The sequence below is a fragment of the Salmo salar genome, chromosome 17 (assembly GCF_965601325.2).
Source record: "Salmo salar chromosome 17, fSalSal1, whole genome shotgun sequence".
NCBI classification, from domain to species: Eukaryota; Metazoa; Chordata; class Actinopteri; order Salmoniformes; family Salmonidae; genus Salmo; species Salmo salar.
In genome coordinates, this window is record NC_138307.1 from 68,244,316 (window position 1) to 68,268,660 (window position 24,345).

The 24,345-nt window shown below is 44.5% G+C and overlaps 1 protein-coding gene across 1 annotated transcript; it reads left to right on the forward strand.

The window, feature by feature from the left end:
* Positions 1–943: 943 nt before the first annotated feature.
* LOC106609639 (alpha-N-acetylneuraminide alpha-2,8-sialyltransferase) lies at positions 944–24,090 on the forward strand. Its single transcript, XM_014208602.3, has 5 exons — positions 944–1,895; positions 3,077–3,221; positions 17,010–17,119; positions 17,876–17,968; positions 20,344–24,090. Exons 1-5 carry the CDS (start codon positions 1,717–1,719, stop codon positions 20,822–20,824), a joined length of 1,008 nt encoding a protein of 335 aa, XP_014064077.1. The 5' UTR covers positions 944–1,716; the 3' UTR covers positions 20,825–24,090.
* Positions 24,091–24,345: the final 255 nt, after the last annotated feature.

The following is a 24,345-nucleotide window of genomic DNA, read 5'->3' on the forward strand; positions in this document are numbered from 1 at the left end:
CATTTAACACGCAGCCCCAAATTCAAACACTTTGGCCAAAATGACACATTTCATTTGTAAAATGCATTAAGACTCTCAAAACATTAAATATGACGAACTACCTCCATCAAAGCATACAACTTGTTAATTAAAAGTTATTTCAATCAATCATTACACAATGGCCCAATAAATACTAACTACAACTATCAATACACCTAACATGGTCAACCCTCTTTTATATGTCTGTGCCATTTTGTAACGCGGGTCGTACAATGGGGACCAAGGCACGGCGTGTGAAGTGCTCATATTAACTTTAATGAAACACGAATAACAAAAACAACAAAATGACCGACAACAGTCCCGTCAGGTGAAACATACACTAAACAGGAAACAACTACCCACAAACCACAGGAAAAAAAACGCCCCTACTAAATATGACCTCCAATTAGAGGCAACGAGGAACAGCTGCCTCCAATTGAAGGTCAACCCAATAAACCCCAACCTAGAAATAGACAAACTAGAAATCCAACATAGAAATAGAAGACATAGAACAAACACAAAAACACCCCTTGTCCCGCCCTGACCACTCTACCATAGAAAATAACAACTTATATTGGCCAGGGTGTGACACATTTGTTGATACTATAATTATAGTATGCACCATAAAAGGCAAGTAAACATATTAGTACAGCATGGGTTGTATTATTTTTTCCTAAAATTATTGTACCAAAGAGGTCCCATACAGAAAGAATGTCACTCAAGAGCATGAATATCCAGAAACAAAAGGCTTTATTTTCCCTTTTGACCTGAGAGCTGAACTATCTTCCTCTATGGGCCCCACTTCCTCTCCTTTGTCCTTGTCCTTGGTCCATTCTTGCAAACAGCAACTCAGAAATGACCTCTCTTATGCATGAATAAGGTTTGATTGCTGATTGAACAATTGAACAAAGATGTTTTGTGCAGATGAGGTTCACAATTGTTTTTGAAAAAGTCAAGGGTGTGTAGACTTTCTATAGGCACCATAAGAAATGTAACCCACTGTTTCCTGGGGTGTCCTGGATTTACGTTTACTATGTGACGTCTACTCCTGAGTCTAGGTTGGAGGGATGTAGAACTATGGTAGTTACAGAGGGGGAGAGAAAGAAAGAGATTCACTGGATTTTGCCCAGTACACTTGCAAGGTTTCCAAGAAGATCCAGCAGGACAAGGAGAGAGGAGATGAGAAAGGGGTAGCATGGTCCATTCGGGTTGGATGTACCAAAATAAGTGACCACAAAGGGCGATGTGGCTCTAGGGAACCGGGCAGGGATTTCACACAAGACCGCTGTTGTGTAGGGAGAGAGCGGCGGACATCTAGGTGATGCTTGCGGGGTCAGTGATGCACCAAGACGAGTGTGGTGGATTCCAGCAACCCGCCGCTGCAGAGAGCAAAGCCCGCTAGCTTACCGCGGCCGAGATGGTGCATGGATAGCGGATCCCTTCATGCTGCAAAACATGACCAAGCGTTTATAACAAAACCGGCAGTTTGGGAGCTAAACTAAGGAATTCGATGCTTGCATTAGCAGGAAGAATACAAACGCGCATTTCCATTGAGACTCCGAGCCTGGATGAGAAAGGATGCCATCTCCATAAAACCTATCATACATAGCTAACGGAGAGGGCCAGCTTGCGTTTTTTTCACCATACTAGATTTGTTTGAGTAGGCCGGTTGTGATTCGTGAACCACAAGCTGTAACGATGTTGGTGAGATGCCACCGGAGCAAGCTGTCGGTGTGGGCCGTTCTGTGTGTGCTCGTGTTATGCTGGCTCTACATTTTCCCAGTGTACAGACTCCGGAGCGACAAGGAGATAGTTGATGAAGTGCTGCGGCAGGGACAAGTATGGCAGAGGAACCAGACGGAAATCGATCTGTTCAGGTTGGTTTTCACTCATCTCACAACATTAGGCCTATGCGATTTGGCCCTCATAAATAATTCATAGCAATATTAATATTCTACAATATAGCAAAACATTTTTACATGATTGTGTCCAAGTAACATAACATCTCCTACAGTCTATTTACGCACATAACAAGACAATACATAGGCTAATTATAATAATAATGTTTATTAAATGGAAAAAGAGGAATGCAAATGGTGAAAAGAAAATCTATCACTATCAAGCTGAATCTCCAGGGCACACGGTATGGTAGGCCCATTTGTTGTATCTAGTCGCATTCTCACGAGAATATGACGGGAGTAGTAGGGTAATGCACTGAGGAAAGGAGATTAGGGAAATGGCCAGACCGTGGCACCTGCACGGAAAAGCACAGAGACGCGATTTATGATGGTGCAAGAGGGAATTAGAATAATTTAATAGGATCTCTATGGTTCAGCACGTTTGGAGTTGAAAAGGTTGTCTCGCAGCCGAAGCTGTGTGTGTCCATGGAAACGACAGAAATGCAACTGTACTGGTGGTGCTGAATCTAGGACAAAGTAACCATCAACAACCAGCCTTTATCCATTTGCTATTTCCACACTTCCACGCTTCAAATTCGCCAATTGACGCCCACAGTTGGACTGAAGATGATATTTTTATCATATCTGCACCGACTCCTAATTGATTCCAAATGCATTTACACTACTCAGGCTTCCCCACAGTAGGCCTACTGTCGATGCAGGCAGGATTTATGAAGCATGTATGAATGTGTCATTGTGTTAAAAGAGCATGCATGACACTTGGACACTGTATCAATTGAGACAGTTGAGTTGTCTCATGATCTGAATTATAGTTGACAGTGCCCACTCTGCAGTGAGTGTTTTATTTAATCAATAGACAATGCTCAAATTACATGTGGCCCAGAGTCCTGGACTGGTAACCATAATTCAGATCAAGAGACCGTCTCAATTTATACACTGAGTGTCACTCAATGACAAATTCTCTTCTCATTCTGACTGTCTATTTATAGCTCAGGGGTAAAGGTTTCCCATATTTACCACAGATCTAGGATCAGCTTACCCTCCCCAAATCCTAAACTCACACATAAGTGATGACACCCTAAACTGACATGAGATCAGTGTCGAGCTACATCGTCATCCTACTCCCTCTCTCGTTACAGGAAGCTGCTTTCAGAGTGCTGTGACCCAAGGAGAATGTTTGCGGTGACCAAGCAGAATTCACCTATGGGGAAGGTCCTGTGGTACGACGGAGAGTTTTACCACTCACACACAGTCAACAATGAGACCTACTCTCTCTTTGTGCAGGTAGGCCTCTACTCTGGTCCTGGAGGCCAGCAGTGTACAGGCATTTGTTCCAGCCCAACTCTAACACACCTAAAAACACAATATATTTGTGTGTGTGTGTTTGTATGTGTTTGTGTCTGTGACCACACTTGCATGGTCACTGACGGTAGTGTAGAGAATGTGTGGAATTGAACTCCAAACCCCCTGACCCCAATGAAAACACAGCAACCATAGTCTGTGCTAATGGTCAACACTCTTTTAACAACTTAATCAGCTTCTCACCACCTTCCCTTTCACCCACGCTCAACTGTGAAATCCCCACGCTATCACCTTTTACGCAGGTCTCCAAGATAACAACATTATTTCCATCTCATTAAAACACTAAGTGAGCAACAGACACTTTGAACTGAGAAATGAGTCTAACCATAAAACATGTGACACGTTGATAACCTAACTGTCAGTGTTTCAAATCATTAGGCATTGTTCTCATCTTAAACACAGGTGTTTAGAATGCAACATTCAACATGACAGTCAGCTTGTTCCAGTTAGTGTCCAACCAGGAGATCACCTATATCTGCTAAGTGTTGAGACTTTAACCACTAGCATTTACTTTCCCATCTTCCTGTTTGGAGTGCTTCTAGTCCTGAGAAATCCATGTGACTTTCAATGCCTTTTATTCAGATCAGTGTTAGTAATGTCTGTCACCTTACCTACATTTCAGCACAACTGAAAAGGCCCCGGCTTCCCGATAGCGATGGCTTACGAGTGTTTTAACGATGCGTCTTTCCTACAACGGCCGAAGATGTAACATGCGTTTCCTAAAACACCACTCAGAGAGAACGGTCGCTAAGGGCGTCGTTGGAGCATGTGTCGATCGATACTGATAAGATCTAAATAAAGGGAGCGCTGCTCTCGGATCAGCTATCTCCATTCAAATCTTTCCTTAACATTAGAATTTTTTCACAATACTGATGACAGATCAGCTCCTACAGAGATATTACCACCTATGGCTGCAAATGTTGAGGCGGCTTATTCTAATGCTTACCCAATAACCCAACTAGACCATAACTGAAGGCTGAGGAGAACTAGGCCATAACTGAAGGCTGAGGACAACTAGGCCATAACTGAAGGCTGAGGACAACTAGGCTATAACTGAAGGCTGAGGAGAACTAGGCCATAACTGAAGGCTGAGGACAACAAGGCCATAACTGAAGGCTGAGGACAACAAGGCCATAACTGAAGGCTGAGGACAACTAGGCCATAACTGAAGGCTGAGGACAACTAGGCCATAACTGAAGGCTGAGGACAACTAGGCCATAACTGAAGGCTGAGGACAACTAGGCCATAACTGAAGGCTGAGGACAACTAGGCTATAACTGAAGGCTGAGGAGAACTAGGCCATAACTGAAGGCTGAGGACAACAAGGCCATAACTGAAGGCTGAGGACAACTAGGCCATAACTGAAGGCTGAGGACAACTAGGCCATAACTGAAGGCTGAGGAGAACTAGGCCATAACTGAAGGCTGAGGACAACTAGGCCATAACTGAAGGCTGAGGACAACTAGGCCATAACTGAAGGCTGAGGACAACTAGGCCATAACTGAAGGCTGAGGACAACTAGGCTATAACTTAAGGCTGAGGAGAACTAGATCATAACTGAAGGCTGAGGAGAACTAGGCTATAACTTAAGGCTGAGGAGAACTAGGCCATAACTGAAGGCTGAGGACAACTAGGCTATAACTGAAGGCTGAGGAGAACTAGGCCATAACTGAAGGCTGAGGACAACAAGGCCATAACTGAAGGCTGAGGACAACAAGGCCATAACTGAAGGCTGAGGACAACTAGGCCATAACTGAAGGCTGAGGACAACTAGGCCATAACTGAAGGCTGAGGACAACTAGGCCATAACTGAAGGCTGAGGACAACTAGGCTATAACTGAAGGCTGAGGAGAACTAGGCCATAACTGAAGGCTGAGGACAACAAGGCCATAACTGAAGGCTGAGGACAACTAGGCCATAACTGAAGGCTGAGGACAACTAGGCCATAACTGAAGGCTGAGGAGAACTAGGCCATAACTGAAGGCTGAGGACAACTAGGCCATAACTGAAGGCTGAGGACAACTAGGCCATAACTGAAGGCTGAGGACAACTAGGCCATAACTGAAGGCTGAGGACAACTAGGCTATAACTTAAGGCTGAGGAGAACTAGATCATAACTGAAGGCTGAGGAGAACTAGGCTATAACTTAAGGCTGAGGAGAACTAGGCCATAACTGAAGGCTGAGGACAACTAGGCTATAACTTAAGGCTGAGGAGAACTAGATCATAACTGAAGGCTGAGGAGAACTAGGCCATAACTAAAGGCCTTATGACATGTATAGTATGTGGCCATAAAGGGTTTACTTTTAATTATTATTTATTTATATATTAGGATCCCCTATTATTATTATTTATTGTATTTTGTTTATTTATTTAGACTTTTTATTTGGGGATCCTAATAAATAAAATGAATCATAATTAAAAGTAAACCCTTTATGACCACACACCATACATTTCAGAAGGGAGTTATCCTCAGCCTTTATTTATGGCCTAGCTATCCTCCACATTGTGGTCTGAAAGTCCTGGCTCATGGGCCACATCAGACCTGCAAGTCACAATAAATACATTAAATAAATAACTCATCCTTGGGTCCAAACAAAACACAGCAAATAAAATGCATAATATGATAACATAATATACATAATACTACATAATACTACATAACACTACATAACACTACATAATACTACATAACACTACTGTCACGCCCTGACCTTAGAGAGCCTTTTTTATTCTCTATTTGGTTAGGTCAGGGTGTGACTTGGGTGGGCATATCTATGTTTCTATTTCTTTGTTGGCCTAGTATGGTTCCCAATCAGAGGCAGCTGTTTATCGTTGTCTCTGATTGGGGATCATACTTAGGCAGCCGTTTTCCCACCTGTGTTTGTGGGTAATTATTATTTTCTGTGAGTGTTTGTGTGCGCCACAGTTGCGTCACGTTTGATTTCTGTTTACCTGGTTTTTGTGAAAGGTTACACTTCCATTAAAGATGTGGAATTACAAGCACACTGCGCCTTGGCTCATTTATGACAGGGAGTTTGAAGACAGTGAGCGTGGCAACTACATCATCTCCTGCCTCTGCCTCACGCATCAGAAACAGGAGATGGCTAGTGCCCTATAAGCCGTTCCTACAAAATACAATACATAATACATTACAAAATATATAAAAATGGCTGTGTCTCTTCACACTCCTCGTTGTTCCGTAAGGTGTTCTTTTATAGGGTTTTATTGCTAGCTTGAGTTACCTGGGGTGGCAGAGAGTTTCATGTAGTCGTGTCTATATTTAATACTATGTTTCCCAGCCTCTGTTCTGGACCTGGGGTTTGTGAAGAGACCTCAGATTGCATGTCTTGTGTTGTACCGATGAGTGTTCGAACTGTGTGCCAACTGATGGAACAGACAGTTCTGTACCTTCAACACATCAATACCTCACGCAAAGACCAATAGTGATGTAGTCAATCTCTCCTCAACTCTGAGCCAGGAGAGACTGACATGCATGTTACTCTCCGTGTACATCTATGTGCGATACGTGCTGCTTTGTTCTGAACCAACTGCAATTTACTTATGTCGCTCTTCGCCGCACATGACCACATAACTGGGCAGTAGTCACCGCAGCAGGCCTTTTCCCTCTTGGTAGGCCGTCATTGTAAATAACAATTTGTTCTTATTTGACTTGCCTAGTTAAATAAAGGTTAAATAAAAATAAATAAATAAAAATGTGTCCAGATGCGACAAAACTAGGGCCTGTAGGACCTGTCTGGTCGACTGAGATATCAAGAAAGCAGTGCCACGCCGTATCACCGACAGACCTCTTCTCATTTTAACAACCATTGAGTGTATATGCTTTGACCATGACAGCTTGCTATCGAGGCTTACACCCAGCAGTTTAGTCTCCTCAACTTGCTCAATTGACACATTTTTTTCAAAAATAGATCTAGATGAGGTTTAGGGTTGAGCGAGTGATGTGTCAGAAAAACTATGCTTTTAGTTGTTGAGATATTGATCACCAGCCTATCGCTAGTTAACCCTTTGTAAAACTGACTGGAGCTCTATGGGTGTCAGTTATTTTACTGTCACAGCCGACGTGTGTTTAGTCATCAGCGTACATAGACACGCAGGCCTTGTTCAAGGTCATCAACCTAGTGTAACAGTAAACCAGTAAATCAAGGGGGAATGTCAATAGTCTGTGGTTTCCTCTCCTTGTCTCCTCTCCTTCAGTCTGCACTGGTCTGAAAAGAGTCGAGAGGTGAAAATCTGTTTAGTTGAAGGAGAGGAGACACGGTAGAGGAATCTATTTTAGATGATTGAGATACCCCCTAAATTACTCAGAAGAGTATAGGGAACTTAAAGATGCGTCCTCCACCTAGAGACTAAAGAAGGGAACAGATTGTGCTGTTGGGAAATGATTTATCATAGGTCACGAGCCCCGGGGAACATGGGAATATGACACCCTGAATGCAAGCTGTGGGATTTGAGATGGATCCCACTTTATCATGACAGAGAGGACATAAAGGAGTATGTGAAAACCCTCATTGGAGATTGGATCAGATAACCGGAGATATTCAGTCCTCAAAATGTGGGGAAAAACACAGATGGGTTGTCAAATTGTGGCACTCATCAGCTATATCCATTAGTCTGTATAGGTAGGTGTGTGTGTGTGTGTGTGTGTGTGTGTGTGTGTGTGTGTGTGTGTGTGTGTGTGTGTGTGTGTGTGTGTGTGTGTGTGTGTGTGTGTGTGTGTGTGTGTGTGTGTGTGTTCTAAGCAGAACATTGAGAGTAATAATGAAATAAATGTTGGACCCGTTCTCTTTCATTTGTATCTGTCTCTCTGGTTACTAACATCAGACCATCCCTTGTTACTCAGAGCAGAACATGCAGTATGAACCCCCACGTTGCAGGTGTTAATGGTTTCAAGGAGAGATGGAAAAAGCTACTGTGAGTCCCAGCTCCCAGGACTGTTGATGTGTGTCCTGCTCGCCCACTACTACCTAGACCTGAGAAAACACTAGTGTGACAAGACAACTGTTGTTGTTATTCTAGGTAGGGACAGTGTGTGTGTATCTGTAGAGGGGGGTTTAGGTGTGTGTGTGTGTGTGTGTGTGTGTGTGTGTGTGTGTGTGTGTGTGTGTGTGTGTGTGTGTGTGTGTGTGTGTGTGTGTGTGTGTGTGTGTGTGTGTGTGTGTGTGTGTGTGTGTGTGTGTGTGTGTGTGTGTGTAGGTTAAGGTGAGTGTCTGGATGTGTGAGTGGTGTGTGTCTTGTGTGATTGTATGTGTGTGTGCTGAGTGGGAGAAGATGAGGAGGAATAGGGAGAAAACAATTCTACTGCAGAGGGAGAGAGAGAGAAACGGCAGTATTTTAGCTACATAACCAAAAAGACATTTCCAGAAAAGCAACAATCTACAGCCTAGGATATTCATTCATTACACATATACATAGTGTACATTCATGTGACTCAATGCTACACTCTTAGAGAAAAGAGTTCCAAAAGGGTTCTTCAGAAGTCCCCATAGGAGAACCCTATTTTGTTCCAGGCAGAACCCTTTCGGGTTCCACGTAGAACCATCTGCGGAAAGGGTTCTACATGGAACCCAAAAGAGTTCTACCTGGAACACAAAGGGTTCTACTCAAATGGAACCAAAAAGGGTTCTTCAAAGGTTTCTCCTATGGGGACAGACGAATAACCCTTTAGGTTCTAGATAGCACCTTTTTTTTATAAAAGTGTAAAAGTGGCGTGTTTAGACAGTGTGTCGGAGATGGGGGAGGTGAAGTATGTGTGTAATTTGTGCCATAAGGTCATGGTTCGCTACACCAAGTCCACAAACAGAAGAGGAGAGGAAGTAGGGAATCAAATCAAACACAAAGTTCCTTAATTGGTTACATATTGTGTTACAAATGTTACCATATAGGCTACACTGTGAAGATGTTTTGAATTCCTTCTACATTGTTTTCAGTACCCTAAAAAGGATACAGTCAGAGGGTTACAGTCAGAGTTACTTGCATTCTCTTTCTCCTCGCTCTATCCCTCTCTTGCTCCCACTCCTCTCTCATTCGCTCAGATCTGCCATCTTTAAAAAAAAATCTCTCTCTTTGTCTCTCACACCCTAATGTTCTCCATCTCCCCTTCTCTTCCTCAACCCCCACTCTCTCTCCTCCTCTCTCTCTCTCTCTCTCTCTCTCTCTCTCTCTCTCACTCTCTCTCTCTCACTACCCCCACTCCTTATGTTTCTCTCTTTATCTCCCCCACACACTCCTGATTGAGCTCTGCTGATTCCCTATTTGGGGTCATGGTGATCAGTCATTTATCTCTTTCTCCATGGCTCCCCACTGGACACGAACGTCATTCAACATCTAGTTTTCATACACATCTGGTTGAGATGTAAACTAACGTGAATTCAATGTGAAATCAACAAACATGTCATTTGATTTAGGCTAAAAGTTGGTGGTACGGGGGCTGGGGTCTCTGGTCGTTGTGGGGGATTGGGAGGAATGTAAGGGGAGACTCAGGGGATGGGTGGGCAGGAGGGGGGACTGGTAAGCAACCTCGGTTGCTAGGTGGGATGAGAAGGGGTGGGAGCCATGCTTTCTTCGGGTCGGGGAGGTGGGGAGAGGGGCTAGGCGGAGTGGGAAACATGGTTTCCGGACGAGGAGGCAGGATGTGGGCTGGTAAATGGGGACTGAGGGGGGATGGGTCGGGGTTATCTTTGTGTCTGTGACTCCTCTCTGAAAAACAAATATAAGTTGGGTGAAGAAAAAGGTGACATTTCCTTACTGTGATGTCTTTTTGCAAATCCAATCATTTCCCCCATGTTTATTGAACGTCATCAGATCATTTTTGTTGTCGTTGAAATGACGTGGAAACAACGTTGATGTGACCAGTTTCTGGCCAGTGGGTATGTTATTCTAAAGTTCAGGGTATAGATGTTGCTGCCCTGAGATAGTTCTGGTTTCACACCTCACTGTCCTTATTCAGACAGAGGAGATGCACCTAGCTGAGCCTCACTGCCGTGTTACTGAGGTAAATCACCTTTTATTGGGTGTGGGTGTGTGTCAGTCTCCCTACTAGTAAAGGTTGCCTTGACACCATCTAATCTACCTGTTTATGACTGAGGCGTGGACGTTACAACAATCCTCTTGACTTCACGTGGAGAGAGAGGGATCCAGAGAGCGTGTGTGCGTGTCACTGTGTGCGCGCGTGTGTGCGTCCTGTGAGATCTGTGTGCTGTGTTTGCAGAGCATGTGAGTGAGTGTGTGTCAAGTGTGTGTTTGTGTACTCTATCCTCCCACGTCCTAACCACCAGTGGCTACTCACCCACACACACATTATACACAAGGACAGCTCTAGACAGTACTGTATAACCACTGCCTGACAAAAATAGAGCCTGAAGCAGGGAAGAGGCACACACTCACATACTCACATTTTTACATTTACATTTGAGTTATTTAGCAGACACTCTTATCCAGAGCGACTTACAGTAGTGAATGCATACAATTCATACATTTCATACATTTTATTTCATGCATTTTTTTTATATTAATTTTTTTATGTACTGGCCCCCCGTGGGAATCGACCCCACAACCCTGGCGTTGCAAACACTCTGCCAACCAACTCACTCACACACACACACACACACACACACTCAAGTATTCATACACTATTTGCCTACTTTTTCCCTGTGCATGAATGTTATCAGAGCAGAGTTATCAGTCAGAGCACTAATTGCAGGTCTGAGCATAGAGAGCGAGCCATGCCTGACCAGAACTGGCAGTGCCACCAAGCTCATGGGCACAGCAAAACAGAGCCCTTCTGACCACGCAGTGAAGCGTTGGCATCGGTTGGCATCGCCGTCCATTGGAGGAATGTGTCATTTAGGAGTTGGCTGATTAATGGAGAAGCTTTGTTAGCTTTGATCACATAGAAAGGGCTTTTAGGCTGTGATTGCTTCTGCCCTTGTCAGTAGTGCTCATCATCTCTCATCCTCTTTCTCCTCCTCTCATTTGTCTGGTTAAAAATGTTTTTGTTTTTTTAAGTATAGCCTGGTTTAAAAAAAACGTTTTGGTCTGTGTATGTCTGTGTGTATGTCTGTGTGTATGTCTGTGTGTTGATCTATGTTTTGGCCCGTGAGATGGTCCGTGTGTTAGCCCGTGAGATGGTCCGTGTGTTGGCCCGTGAGATGGTCCGTGAGTTGGCCCGTGTGTTGGCCCGTGACATGGTCCGTGTGTTGGTCCGTGAGTTGGTCCGTGTGTTGGTCCGTGTGTTGGCCCGTGAGATGGCCCGTGTGTTGGTCCGTGAGTTGGTCCGTGAGTTGGTCCGTGAGTTGGTCCGTGAGTTGGTCCGTGTGTTGGTCCGTGTGTTGGTCCGTGAGATGGTCCGTGAGTTGGTCCGTGAGATGGTCCGTGTGTTGGTCCGTGAGTTGGTCCGTGAGATGGTCCGTGTGTTGGTCCGTGAGATGGTCCGTGTGTTGGTCCGTGTGTTGGTCCGTGAGATGGTCCGTGTGTTGGTCCGTGAGTTGGTCCGTGCGTTGGTCCGTGCGTTGGTCCGTGAGATGGTCCGTGTGTTGGTCCGTGAGATGGTCCGTGTGTTGGTCCGTGCGTTGGTCCGTGCGTTGGTCCGTGCGTTGGTCCGTGCGTTGGTCCGTGAGATGGTCCGTGTGTTGGTCCGTGAGTTGGTCCGTGAGATGGTCCGTGTGTTGGCCCGTGAGATGGTCCGTGAGATGGCCCGTGAGTTGGTCAGTGAGTTGGTCCGTGTGTTGGTCCGTGTGTTGGCCCGTGAGATGGCCCGTGTGTTGGTCCGTGAGATGTTCCGTGTGTTGGCCCGTGTGTTGGTCCGTGAGATGGTCCGTGTGTTGGCCCGTGTGTTGGTCCGTGAGATGGTCCGTGTGTTGGCCCGTGCGTTGGTCCGTGTGTTGGTCCGTGAGATGGTCCGTGTGTTGGTCCGTGAGTTGGTCCGTGAGATGGTCCGTGAGTTGGCCCGTGAGATGGTCCGTGTGTTGGTCAGTGAGTTGGTCCGTGTGTTGGTCCGTGTGTTGGCCCGTGAGATGGCCCGTGTGTTGGTCCGTGAGATGTTCCGTGTGTTGGCCCGTGTGTTGGTCCGTGAGATGGTCCGTGTGTTGGCCCGTGTGTTGGTCCGTGAGATGGTCCGTGTGTTGGCCCGTGCGTTGGTCCGTGCGTTGGTCCGTGAGTTGGTCCGTGCGTTGGTCCGTGCGTTGGTCTGGGTGTTGGTCCGTGTGTTGGTCCGTGTGTTGGTCCGTGTGTTGGTCCGTGCGTTGGTCCGTGCGATGGTCCGTGCGTTGGTCCGTGAGATGGTCCGTGTGTTGGTCCGTGTGTTGGTCCGTGTGTTGGTCCGTGCGTTGGTCCGTGCGTTGGTCCGTGAGATGGTCCGTGAGTTGGTCCGTGTGTTGGTCCGTGTGTTGGTCCGTGCGTTGGTCCGTGCGATGGTCCGTGCGTTGGTCCGTGAGATGGTCCGTGTGATGGTCCGTGTGTTGGTCCGTGTGTTGGTCCGTGCGTTGGTCCGTGTTTAGGCCTGTGTTTTGGCCCGTGCTTTGGCCCGTGAGTTGGTCCGTGTGTTGGTCCGTGTTTAGGCCTGTGTTTTGGCCCGTGCTTTGGTCCGTGAGATGGTCCGTGCGTTGGTCCGTGCGTTGGTCCGTGTTTAGGCCTGTGTTTTGGCCCGTGCTTTGGTCCGTGAGTTGGTCCGTGTGTTGGTCCGTGTTTTGGCCCGTGCGTTGGTCCGTGTTTTGGCCCGTGCTTTGGTCCGTGTGTTGGTCCGTGAGTTGGTCCGTGTTTAGGCCTGTGTTTTGGCCCGTGCGTTGGTCCGTGTTTTTGCCCGTGTGTTGGTCTGTGTTTAGGCCTGTGTTTTGGCCTGTGTTTTGGCCCGTGTTTTGGCCCGTGCTTTGGTCCGTGTTTTGGCCTGTGTTTTGGCTTGTGCTAGCCCTACTCTCATCTCATAATACTTCTCTCAGTGAGATATATAGATAACTAATGTTTGGATCACATGTGTTACAATGATATGGAGGGATATGTTCCCAGAACTGTGAGCTGGCCATTGTTCTCCTTTTAGCTGGCTCAGCCCCTTTCATGGTTCACCAGACACCCTGGGGGGAACACAGAGGTGGGGGGGTGAATAGAGGAGTAGGAGGATGAGGGGGTCTAGTCCTCCACTCCAAAGGGAATAATGAGAGCATTTGTTTCTCTCAGGACTCTCCGTTCATCACTGGCACCGGCTCAAGCAGGGCGCAGACTCACAGCAACAGGCCAAACGAATAGAAAGGATTTGCCTCAAGAGGCGCCCACAGACACTCCATTCACTGGCCAACACTGGTCGGCCTGTAATGGAGGTTGAAAAGAGAGTACCCAGCTAGCCGTCTGGGAACTTTTCCAGGACTTTTAGTTCACATTCCTAGTACGTTCTAAATTCTGATAAGAATGTTCCACAAATGTATAAAGTGCATTTGTTTATTTACTTTACATGCATCCAAATTTAACTTAACGTAAGAGCTGGTCAAAATATTATAGCAATGGAAAATAAGTGAATGTCCTCTGTCCACTTAATGTTTGCTGTCCGTCTGTAGCAAACTGTGAGCAGACATTTATTGCTTTATACTTTTTTAGGAAAGTAGTCAACATTTACAGTACATTCGGAAAGTATTCAGACCCCTTGACTTTTTCATTCACAATAAATCCATTATTTAATTTAGACAGGTCTCAAGAAGCATTAAATGAAGAAAATGTAGACTATTTCAGAAGAACAGAATAGCATACTCTGAGTTGTCCTTATGTTAGGTCTTGATCTGGCTATGCCAAATGGCTGTGGGCTACACTAGTTAATTTAGCAGACAAGATTTGCTTAAAATTCCGTGGCATTATTTTATATTATTTATAGTATGAAGAATACAATTGAACAAAGCTGATTAAAGTAGAAAGGATATTTTCTCCCAACGATTTGAGTGTGCACTATTCTGTGTTGAGCGGTTAACATAGAAATAGGTACTCCTATATGCTTAATTTAGAGTTATTAATGTAACTTGTTCTACGAACGTTGGGCTATATGTTTTGATTTTGAATTTTTAATACATTGTAAGGCTGCATGATGCTACTTGAAAGGCATGTTTTTTTGCTCAGGCTGTACACACTTTATCAGTCTCTCATCCACAATTTGACAAGCACTTAATAATGCCTCAAATTTCACAGCGGCATCCCCTTTGTGTGGTCAGAATGCACCCTAAAAAAGTCCATGCCTTTTGCGGCCAGTGGCTGTTGTGCTCTTGGCACGGAGTGCCGCGTTGTGCCCTTCTCCCTGAGTGCTGCGTTGTGCCCTTCTCCCTGAGTTCTGCGTTGTGCCCTTCTCCCTGAGTGCTGCGTGCTCCAAAGCACCTCTAACTCACGTTGCTCTCCATCACGTGATCGGGTGTTTCTCACAGGTTACAAGTGAAGACAGAAACATCTGGGACGCAATTGCCCGAGTCCTTATCCATTTCCGAGGTGCATATTGAAGATATTGGAAGAACTGTTCACATTTACTTTTCGTCTGCCAACAAGATGAGTAGGCCTAACGAACAGCAAAAGCATTTGCCTATGTCAATCTACTATCCCTCATAGTACAAAAGTTGACCTATTCTGTGCGATAAATAAATATTCCAAACATAGTCTGGGACAGTTGTGAGATGCTATAGATCCCAAATTAATACAACCACTAGCATCAAAAAAACTTTTTTACGCAATGTGGTTGACGCAACAGATCAGAACGTTTAGCTTTAAATGTTGATAAACTATTAGGCTATTTCTTCACATAAAAAGCGCAGCAATTCGCACATGGCAGTAGGCTGTTAGCATGAAAGTTCCATTAGCGGAAAACACCATTATCAAAAGTGCCCGCAAATGCAATTATGCATGTCATTCTTTTATTATAAAGGTGTATTTTTATGGTGAAAATTATCTTCCCCAAACTTGAAACCGCTGCTTATGTATGCCAGTTAGGCTCTACACCCCTTGTAAAGCGGATTAATGTGCTTAATTTTACGAAGTTATTTGGCCACTTTAGTTGTGATACAAACATATAGGCCTAAGTGCTAGGCTACATGAGGTGTGCGACTATGATCACTTGTTTTTACAAAAAGTTTGTTTCTTATGCTGGGCATCATTTACAAGTGATTATATATAATTCACAAGTGATAGGCTAATATTGTCACCCATCAGACTATTCCTGATTTAATCTTGTCTTTACATATACTAAATATATGTGTGAAATTTGTTTTGATTTAGAATGGACCATTATCATGCACCTGTCTCCAAACAGGGGCAGGGGAAAAATACATGTCATCTATGCACTTAAATAGCAAATGGAGGACACTTTTCCCATGGTCATTTTCATGCCAGCCAGGTAGGCTATACTCCTGTTTCAGTAGGCTATACTTCTGTTTCAGTAGGCTATACTCCTGCCAGCCAGGTAGGCTATACCATTTTTTGGGGTACTTTTTAACCCCTTTTTCGCGATGTCCCATTGCTGCAACTCCCGTATGGACTTGGAAGAGGCGAAGGTCGAGAGCCATGCGTGCTCCGAAACATGACCCTGCCAAGCTGCACTGCTTCTTGACACACTGCTCACTTAACCCAGAAGCCAGCCGCACCAATGTGTCAGAGGAAACACCGTCCAACTGGCGACCGAAGTCAACGTGCATGCGCCCTGCCCGCCACAAGGAGTTGCTAGAGCGCGATGGAACAAGTACATCCCGGCCGGCCAAACCCTCCCCTAACGATGCTGGGCTGGCTGTGACACAGCCCGGGATCGATCACGGGTCTGTAGTGATGCCTCAAGCACCAGTGCCTTAGACCTCTGCGCCACTCGGGAGGCTTCCTGTTGTAAAGAGAAGCAATGTGCTTAATATTAGGAAAGTTGAGAAATAAATATAGTAGACCTAGCCTATAGAAAGTGGATGGGATCCTCCTCTTTTTAATAGAGGCCATCACTCTGTTTTCTCACCCCCCCCCCCCTTAAAAGATTTAGATGCACTATTGTAAGTGGTTGTTCCACTGGATATTATAAGGTGAATGCACCAATTTGTAAGTCGCTCTGGATAAGAGCGTCTGCTAAATGACTTAAATGTAAATGTAAATGTAAATGTTGTGCAACATGAGCTCATGGACTTTTTATTTAACCTTTATTTAACTAGGCACGTCAGTTAAGAACAAATTCTTATTTACAATGACGGACTCTCATGAAGTGTTTGATTCGATTTTTGATTACATTTGATGTCAGAGTGATTAGAGGGACAATAGAGTGCTGAGTACCAGGCAGTTAGCAAGTTTGGTATGCTGCTAATGACCATCAGCAGCATCAGAGCTTGGAGAAGCCCAATTACCATGACTAAACAGTCACGTGGAATTTGACTGCCTTAATGACTCGTGACTGCCGGCGTGGTGGTAATATGGTCGCCGCAACAGCCCTATCTATCCCTCTCACCTCATTTGACTTGTCTTTACCATTGTCTTTGACTGTTCACAAAAGTTTCAGGCCAGTCCACTTCAGGATGTGTGTGTGTGTGTGTGTGTGTGTGTGTGTGTGTGTGTGTGTGTGTGTGTGTGTGTGTGGTGTGTGTGTGTGTGTGTGTGTGTGTGTGTGTGTGTGTGTGTGTGTGTGTGTGTGTGTGTGTGTGTGTGTGCGTGTGTACGCGTGTATGTTTACTCACTTCATGACACTCACTTCCCTCTCGTTTACCAGGAGACACCTCTTCAGCATCCCCTCAAAAAGTGTTCGGTGGTGGGCAATGGAGGGGTCCTGAAGCACAGCGGCTGTGGGAAGGACATTGACCAGGCTGACTTTGTCATGCGGTAAGAGAGGGGCTGTCCGCTCCAGTGCCCGTCCAAATATGATTTGGCCGTCCCGCGCTCGCCGGGGCCAGAAAGAGCAGCCAAAGAACATCAGCCATCAGACTAAATGAGAACAGGTGTTGTCATATCTGCTAGAGAGAGAGAGAGAGAGAGAGAGAGAGAGAGAGAGTGGTAAGAGAGGAGAGAAGTGTCATAAGAAGTGTCTGGGTTTTGAAGGGGGCAGATGAAGTCAAGTAGTGAATCATTTTGGCTCTGTAGCCTTGAGGACAAACAACAGAGTGTTTGATTTAGTTGACTAGACTAGTTCTAGCTTGGATCACTGTTGTCCCACCCATCTCAGGCATGCCTGGCTGGCTTAAACCAGGCTTAAACCAGACTTGAACCTGGGGAAGGCAAGACTAAAATAATATAATTAATTTGGAGCTCCAACTCCATCAAAAGCCTATAGGCTCACTGGCTGCCTGACTGGATGTTTTCACTAGAGAAATATTGTGTTCATTCAAAGCAGATAAAAAAACGAAAAACTATTTTCTAAGTTAGAATTTTGTTATAACTTTAGTGTCAAAATGTGTTAACATTAAATGTCTAAGAAAAGGCAAGACAAAAAGCTAAAAGCTAGTTCCATTCTGAAAGCAAAACATGAAGAACCACTATCTGCAATCCTGACCAAGTTGTCAAATAGTGAATGATTTATGGTCACTGTAAATCACTATCAGTATATTAATGCACATGTGTACTTGTGTTTTTCGTATCTAGGTGCAACCTTCCACCACTGTCTAGGGAGTATGTTGAGGATGTGGGGACCAGAACTAACCTGGTGACAGCCAACCCCAGCATCATTGAGAAGAGGTACACTCCTTTCCTTTCAAAACGGCTGTTAACTGTGAAATGTATGGGTGTGTGGGACAGCATCCAAGTCCTCTCCTTTTCAGTCCTCTCCCTCTTTCTCTCCATCCTTTCTCTCTACTACTCTGTTTCCCACTCTCTCCCCGCCCTATCTCTCTCTCACTCTCTTATTTTCTCCTGCTATCTCTCCTCTCCAGTTCTCTCTCTCTCCCTCTCTCTTTTTCTACTGCTTTCTCTCCTACCAAGGCCTCTGTCTTCTCTCCCTCTCTGTGTTCTCTCCCTTTCTTTCTCCCTCTCATGATGTGTACTGTCAGTTCCAGATGTTAAGTTCTAAGAGCTTTGTCTGTTGTCTTGTCCTAGCAGCAGCTTCCCTCCTCCAGACTGGTGTTTTTATAGAGGAGCCGTGATCCGGAGACAAAACGTGTGTGTGTGATCTTGTTCTTTTATCATTGTGGGGACCTGAAATCCCCAAATGGTCCCCACAAGGATAGTACATCTGGACATACACAAGGACATACATTTTAGGTCCCCAAAAGGAGAGAAGAACAAGTTTGTGTGTGTGTGTTTGAACAGAGCCTCTTTGTGTCTGTTTAGAATGCTACTCTGTGCTGCATATGTAGTGTATACAGGCAAAACAGGAAGAAGACCCCATACTGACACAGTTGAGGCTGAAATTCATTTCTGTTTTCAGCAATGCGTTTCTTCTGTCTATTTCTGAACCACGTTGTTGCCAACACCCCCCCTGCTGCTTCCCATCATCTCATCTCTGTGCATTTAAAGATTGACGTCTCGTGACATTATCATTGGATGTTGGCACAACCTCACTCCTGTCCTCAAGACATTTTGTTGATATTTTGAAGCTCAATCACGGTGAGGGCAGGTAGGCTGTACTGTATATTGTTTACATTTGGGTTGATTCGAAATGCAATGCAGTACAATTGAATCCCCACCTCCACAAGCAACTACACCCACACCTATAAACCATCTAGATTATGTACAACACATACAGTATGACATATCCTGAGAGCACATATCCATAATACCATAGTCCATAAATACCCATGGAATGAGGACGCCAGTTCTATCTGGACTCTATAGATATTTCCAGAACCCATTTCACACCACATCCACAGTAGATTTAGCCTGGAATGCATGACCAGATCAAATAGATTTACCAAAAGAATCACCCTCTGTGTCTGTGTGTGTGTGTGTGTGTGTGTGTGTGTGTGTGTGTGTGTGTGTGTGTGTGTGTGTGTGTGTGTGTGTGTGTGTGTGTGTGTGTGTGTGTGTGTACATCCACGTGGCTCTACTGGCATAGAGTTTAGATTTCCGAAGGCAACATTAGCATGGATAAACAGCAAGTGGTAGTCACCATAGAAATATAATGACTACAACAGGGAAAGCCCCCTCTGACCATAGCAATGCAGATATCGCTCCACCATTTCCTGGTGGCAAAAATTCAAATATTTAGCCTAATTTCGGTTTGTGACAAAACAAGGCATTGTGTAGAGAATCATTGTACCATCTAAACCAATGTGAAATAAATATAATTTAAATTACCAAAAATATTGTTTTTTCAGCTGTTTGAAGCTGGTGCACTAAACGAAAAGAAAATGACGCAAAAACTAAACTTAAGAAAGGAAAGCATAGAAATTGGACACATAGAGCTGATGTACCGCTTCTTAGACTTGCTTTCAATGAGAATTACAGATCTATAACACATTTCTATGTGAATTTGATCAGGTCTACCAAAAACATACATATTGTAGCTTTAGCTGTTGTCACGGTTGTCGTCGGTGAATGAGGACCAAAACGCAGCAGGTACGTGAATGCTCATCTTGATTTTTAATTATCTTCAAAAATGAACATACAAAATAACAAAACCGAAAAACGAACAACTAACAAACAGTCTGCAAAGCATAGGCTCAACACAGAACAATCACCCACAAATCACACACACAAACACACCCTAATATATGGGACTCTCAATCAAAGGCAGATAGACAACACCTGCCTTCAACTGAGAGTCCCAACCCCAATTAACCAAACATAGAAACACACACACCAGACTAACCATAGAATACAAACACATAGACCATCAACCAAAAACCCGGAAATACTAAATCAAACACCCTTTACACAAACACACCACCCCGAACAACATAAAACAAATACCCTCTGCCACGTCCTGACCAAACTACAAAACAATTAACCTTATACTGGCCAGGACGTGACAGCTGTACACTCATGGGTACACCATTATGACCTCCGGTCCACCGTCATGGAAAGTTGACTGGGGCTGTCCATTCGATAGGTTCTATTTCTATGGTACTCACACATTCTCATCTCTCTCTCTCTCTCTCTCTCTCCCTACTCAGGTTCCAGAACCTTCTTTGGTCGCGGAAAAGCTTTGTGGAGAGCATGAAGGCCTACGGCTCCAGCTACATTTACATGCCAGCCTTCTCCATGAAGCCGGGCACCGACCCCTCCCTGCGGGCACACTACGCCCTTACCGACACCTCGTCCAACCTCACCATGCTGTTTGCCAACCCCGAGTTTCTCAGGACCGTGGGAAAGTTCTGGAAGGGTCGCGGAGTGCATGCCAAGCGCCTGTCCACAGGCCTCTTCCTGGTCAGCCTGGCGCTGGGGCTGTGTGAGGAGGTGACGGCCTACGGCTTCTGGCCGTTCAGCGTTGGGCTCGACGAGCAGCCCGTCAGCCACCACTACTACGATAACGTGCTGCCGTTCAGCGGGTTCCACGCCATGCCTGAGGAGTTTGTCCAGCTCTGGCAGTTGCATAAGAGCGGCACACTGCGTATGAGGGTGGGACACTGCCCACCTCGGGAAGGGGCTATATAACACTCAAGGAACCAAGGGACCCTCCCCTAATAAACCTTCCCTTCCTTTCGCTTACAACCCACCAGCCCCCTGCGATCGTCCCCAGCAAACCACCCGCAAACCTTCACCTCTTTCTCCACCATTAGCATGAGAATGTAACCCATGGTTACCCACCCAGCCGAGAAAGCCCCCACACACCCTCTCTCTCTATCCTGTCCTCCATCCACTCTAACTATGTGTGTGTTTGTGTGCGTGCGTGTGTGTTTGTGTGCGTGTGTGTGCGTGCGTGTGTGCAGAGAGGAGGTCTGCTAACTCTCAGCTGGGGCTGGAGGATTCTTTATATGTTGACTACTCAATGTGACATAGGGAGGAGCTGGGCCCAATGCCCCCACTGTGTCTTTGTTAAACAGAGACAGAAGGAACAATCCTAACCAAGAGGTTTTCATACAAGTCTTAAGAGAACAGACTGAAAGACTTGAAACACGGACGGAAAAAGGAAAGGAGGAACCAAGATGTCCTGGTACTAGGCTTGTATGAGAGCGGACTAAAAGGGAGAATGAAAGATGTCTTGGTACCTTGCTCGTTCGAAGGAGTTTGTTATTTTTTTGTCTTGAACAAAAACCCTTGATGGACATCTTAAGCAACCAATCAGCATTGAGGTTCAAAGTAGGATCCAATAGAAAAGGAGAGTGAAGCACGATATCGAGCTCCTAGAATGTTCCATTTTACAGCCAAAAGGGAATCCAAGAACATTGCAGTGTTTGATATATCCGTATGTTAATTTATATTTGTTAATCATGACTTTAATGATACATGTTTTTCATTTTATATAGGTTGATGTTCTACGTTGATTTAGTTATGTTACGATTGAGAGCTGAGTATGTATTTAAATCTTTTCACAAAACTCCACTGCAGAGAAAAAGATGTGAGCTTTACAAATCATGACCTCATCTGTGTATCTTCATCAAGAGGTTGTGGCCTTGAAGGTTCACCCCCCGTTCACGCTACGAGTGCTTATTGGTATGGTCCACTTACAAACACACTCCATTGACAAGAGACTGGGAGCTACCATAGCTTTCATTCTGTAGGGGCTGTTAAAAAGTGTCTTGACTGAGTGATGACAACACTGCATGTTTCTGTTCAGGTGCGGGACACCTGCTCACATTGAACTTGAACATTCATACTCTTCTTCATCACCATGGTCATCGCCATCATCAGTGTGCGTCTGAATGTCTGGGCAGTGACCTGAACTTTGCTGTCCTGCATTTATTTCTAGGTGTTTTTTTTCTGTCATTCATAACAGGGTTGGGATCAATTCCATTTCAACTCAGTCAATTCAGGAAGTAAACTGATATTCCAATTGAAATGGAATTGACTCCAACCCTGATCCGTGTACACATACAAGGGAATGAACATATGATGTGTAGTAGGTGCTAGTTCTTCTGTCCTTCTGTCATCATCACCCAACAGTTGAGACAGTGTAAGAGCCAGCCCTTTTGGTTTTACATGAACTCCTGTCATGAATTTTGGAATGATACGTTTAAATGTTGTTACTGTCATTTATATTTTGGTTGTGCAAATGTGACCAGTACCATATCATGTCATGGGCCAATCTAAGTGCGCATGGATCATGCATGGAGTCTAGCACCAACACTGAAACAACATTTAAACAACGTTTGGGCTAACCTACAGGCACAGAACAAATCATGTGAATTATATTCCTCATATCTACTGTATAATAAAATATTTTTGTGCCTTCAGAATTCACCAAGGCAAATGGAAATGCTAGACATTACTGTATGCTATCTTTAGAATGACATTTTCCCTTGTCCCCCTTTTGAAACTGATTTCCACAATCGCAATGGGACACTGCGATATCATAGAATAATATAGTACTACAGTAGAGAGGAGGATGGAGGGAGGTGGTAATACAGTAGCATGAATTATTTGAGCCATTTGAATGTTTGAAGTATTTCAAGGGTGCATCTGAAATGGCACCCTAATCCCTATGTAGTGTATTACTTATGACCATCACCTATAGGGTGCACTACATCGGGAATATTGACCCCTTTGACCTCTATATGAAAACCATGTGACTAAGGAAACAAGTCCAGAGTCTTAGATTGAGCTGGTTGTTGTTGGACCAAGTCAGTTAATGATAAACCAAACCTGTTTAAAGTCTCTTCATTGCCAGTCCTGATGCAAACTTGTGCTCTCTTCCAACCAGGAATTGAACTGTTGATCATTTTTAAAAACCAATGCGATTAAATTGATGCCACGTATTTGCACCTTCGGGCCCACTTTATTTGGATAGTCTGGATAGTCCATCTGTAGATGGTCTTACTATCAACAAACTATCTGTTGAGAAGCAACAGATTGCTAAGGTTAGGGTAAAGGTTAGGGCTAGGATAAGGCTTAGTAGATAGTTAGTTGACATGTTATCCAAATAAAGTGTTATCTCACCGTCTGGTTCCTCTGCCCAGTATTGTGAATGAGAAATATTTTACTGTGTCATTTGCAGTAAGCATGACTGTGACTCTGTATGTGTTTTGGGGTTTTGACTTTCAAACTCATTCTGTCCATTATTTTGTGAAGCGCCATATTGGGTTGATTATGCCCAAAAAGAAATAGCGCAAATTGTACCTCAATATCGGTTTTGCTGGCAATCCCTTTTAGCCTTAGTATGGGTACCAGTCATTTTCCAAATGACAGAAGTGGCAAGGAGTGGAATGTTAGCTAAAAATACTGGTACCCAGTCTATATTAGCCTACTCTGGGGTTGAATTGTGACGTAATGCAAACACAATGTGACGTTCTCAGCTACACAGTGTGTGTGAGCGAATCCTACTTACTGTGTCATGAATAAGATGACATCTAGTTAACGAGGACTTCTGCACAGTGGTACTTCTGAATCTTTCCTACGTATATTTAGATGTGTTTTTAGTGTATGCCATTACCAGGTTCATTTGGACAAAATATATAAATGTGTTTTCTTTGTTTTGCCTTGCCTTGAATTTGTTTTTGAAAAATACTTTGGAAAGGAAAAAAAGCAGTGAGGTTTTTACATTATTAAGCTGTTAATGTATATTCAACCCTTGTGTCAATCACCTTACGTCAGCTCAATGCTGTTTTTGGCGAGAGTACCCTGCCTGAGCATGTTCGAATACAGGAAGTCAAAATTAAGGACTGAAATGTGTTTTATGTGCCACCTGGACTATGCCAAGAAAATCATTGCATCCAAATAAGAGGTAAACACTGGTATCCAATAAAGAAGGTAATAATTTTGAATCACTACCACTCTTGTGTTTTGTTTTCAATCATCTTTGTTCTCAAATGATTCAATTGTCTTTTAATTCAATGGGGCTATTGTCCCCTTCACTTACAGATGGGCAACATCTGTTATTGTAGCTAATGGTCATTAGTTAACCAGCACATTTAATTGATTGATGAAATGCAGATGGGTCCCGTTAACCCATTGTGCCTCAGAAAGCCTATTGTAGTATAGCCTTGTACAAACCATCTTGATCTCGTGAGCTTACTACA

Coding starts and splice junctions, on each gene's coding strand:
- LOC106609639 (XM_014208602.3), top strand. CDS start 1,717: ATGTTGGTGAGATGCCACCGGAGCAAGCTGTCGGTGTGGGCCGTTCTG. Junction 3,222..17,009: donor CCTACTCTCTCTTTGTGCAG/GTAGGCCTCTAC, acceptor CTCGTTTACCAG/GAGACACCTCTTCAGCATCC. Junction 17,969..20,343: donor CCCAGCATCATTGAGAAGAG/GTACACTCCTTT, acceptor CTCCCTACTCAG/GTTCCAGAACCTTCTTTGGT.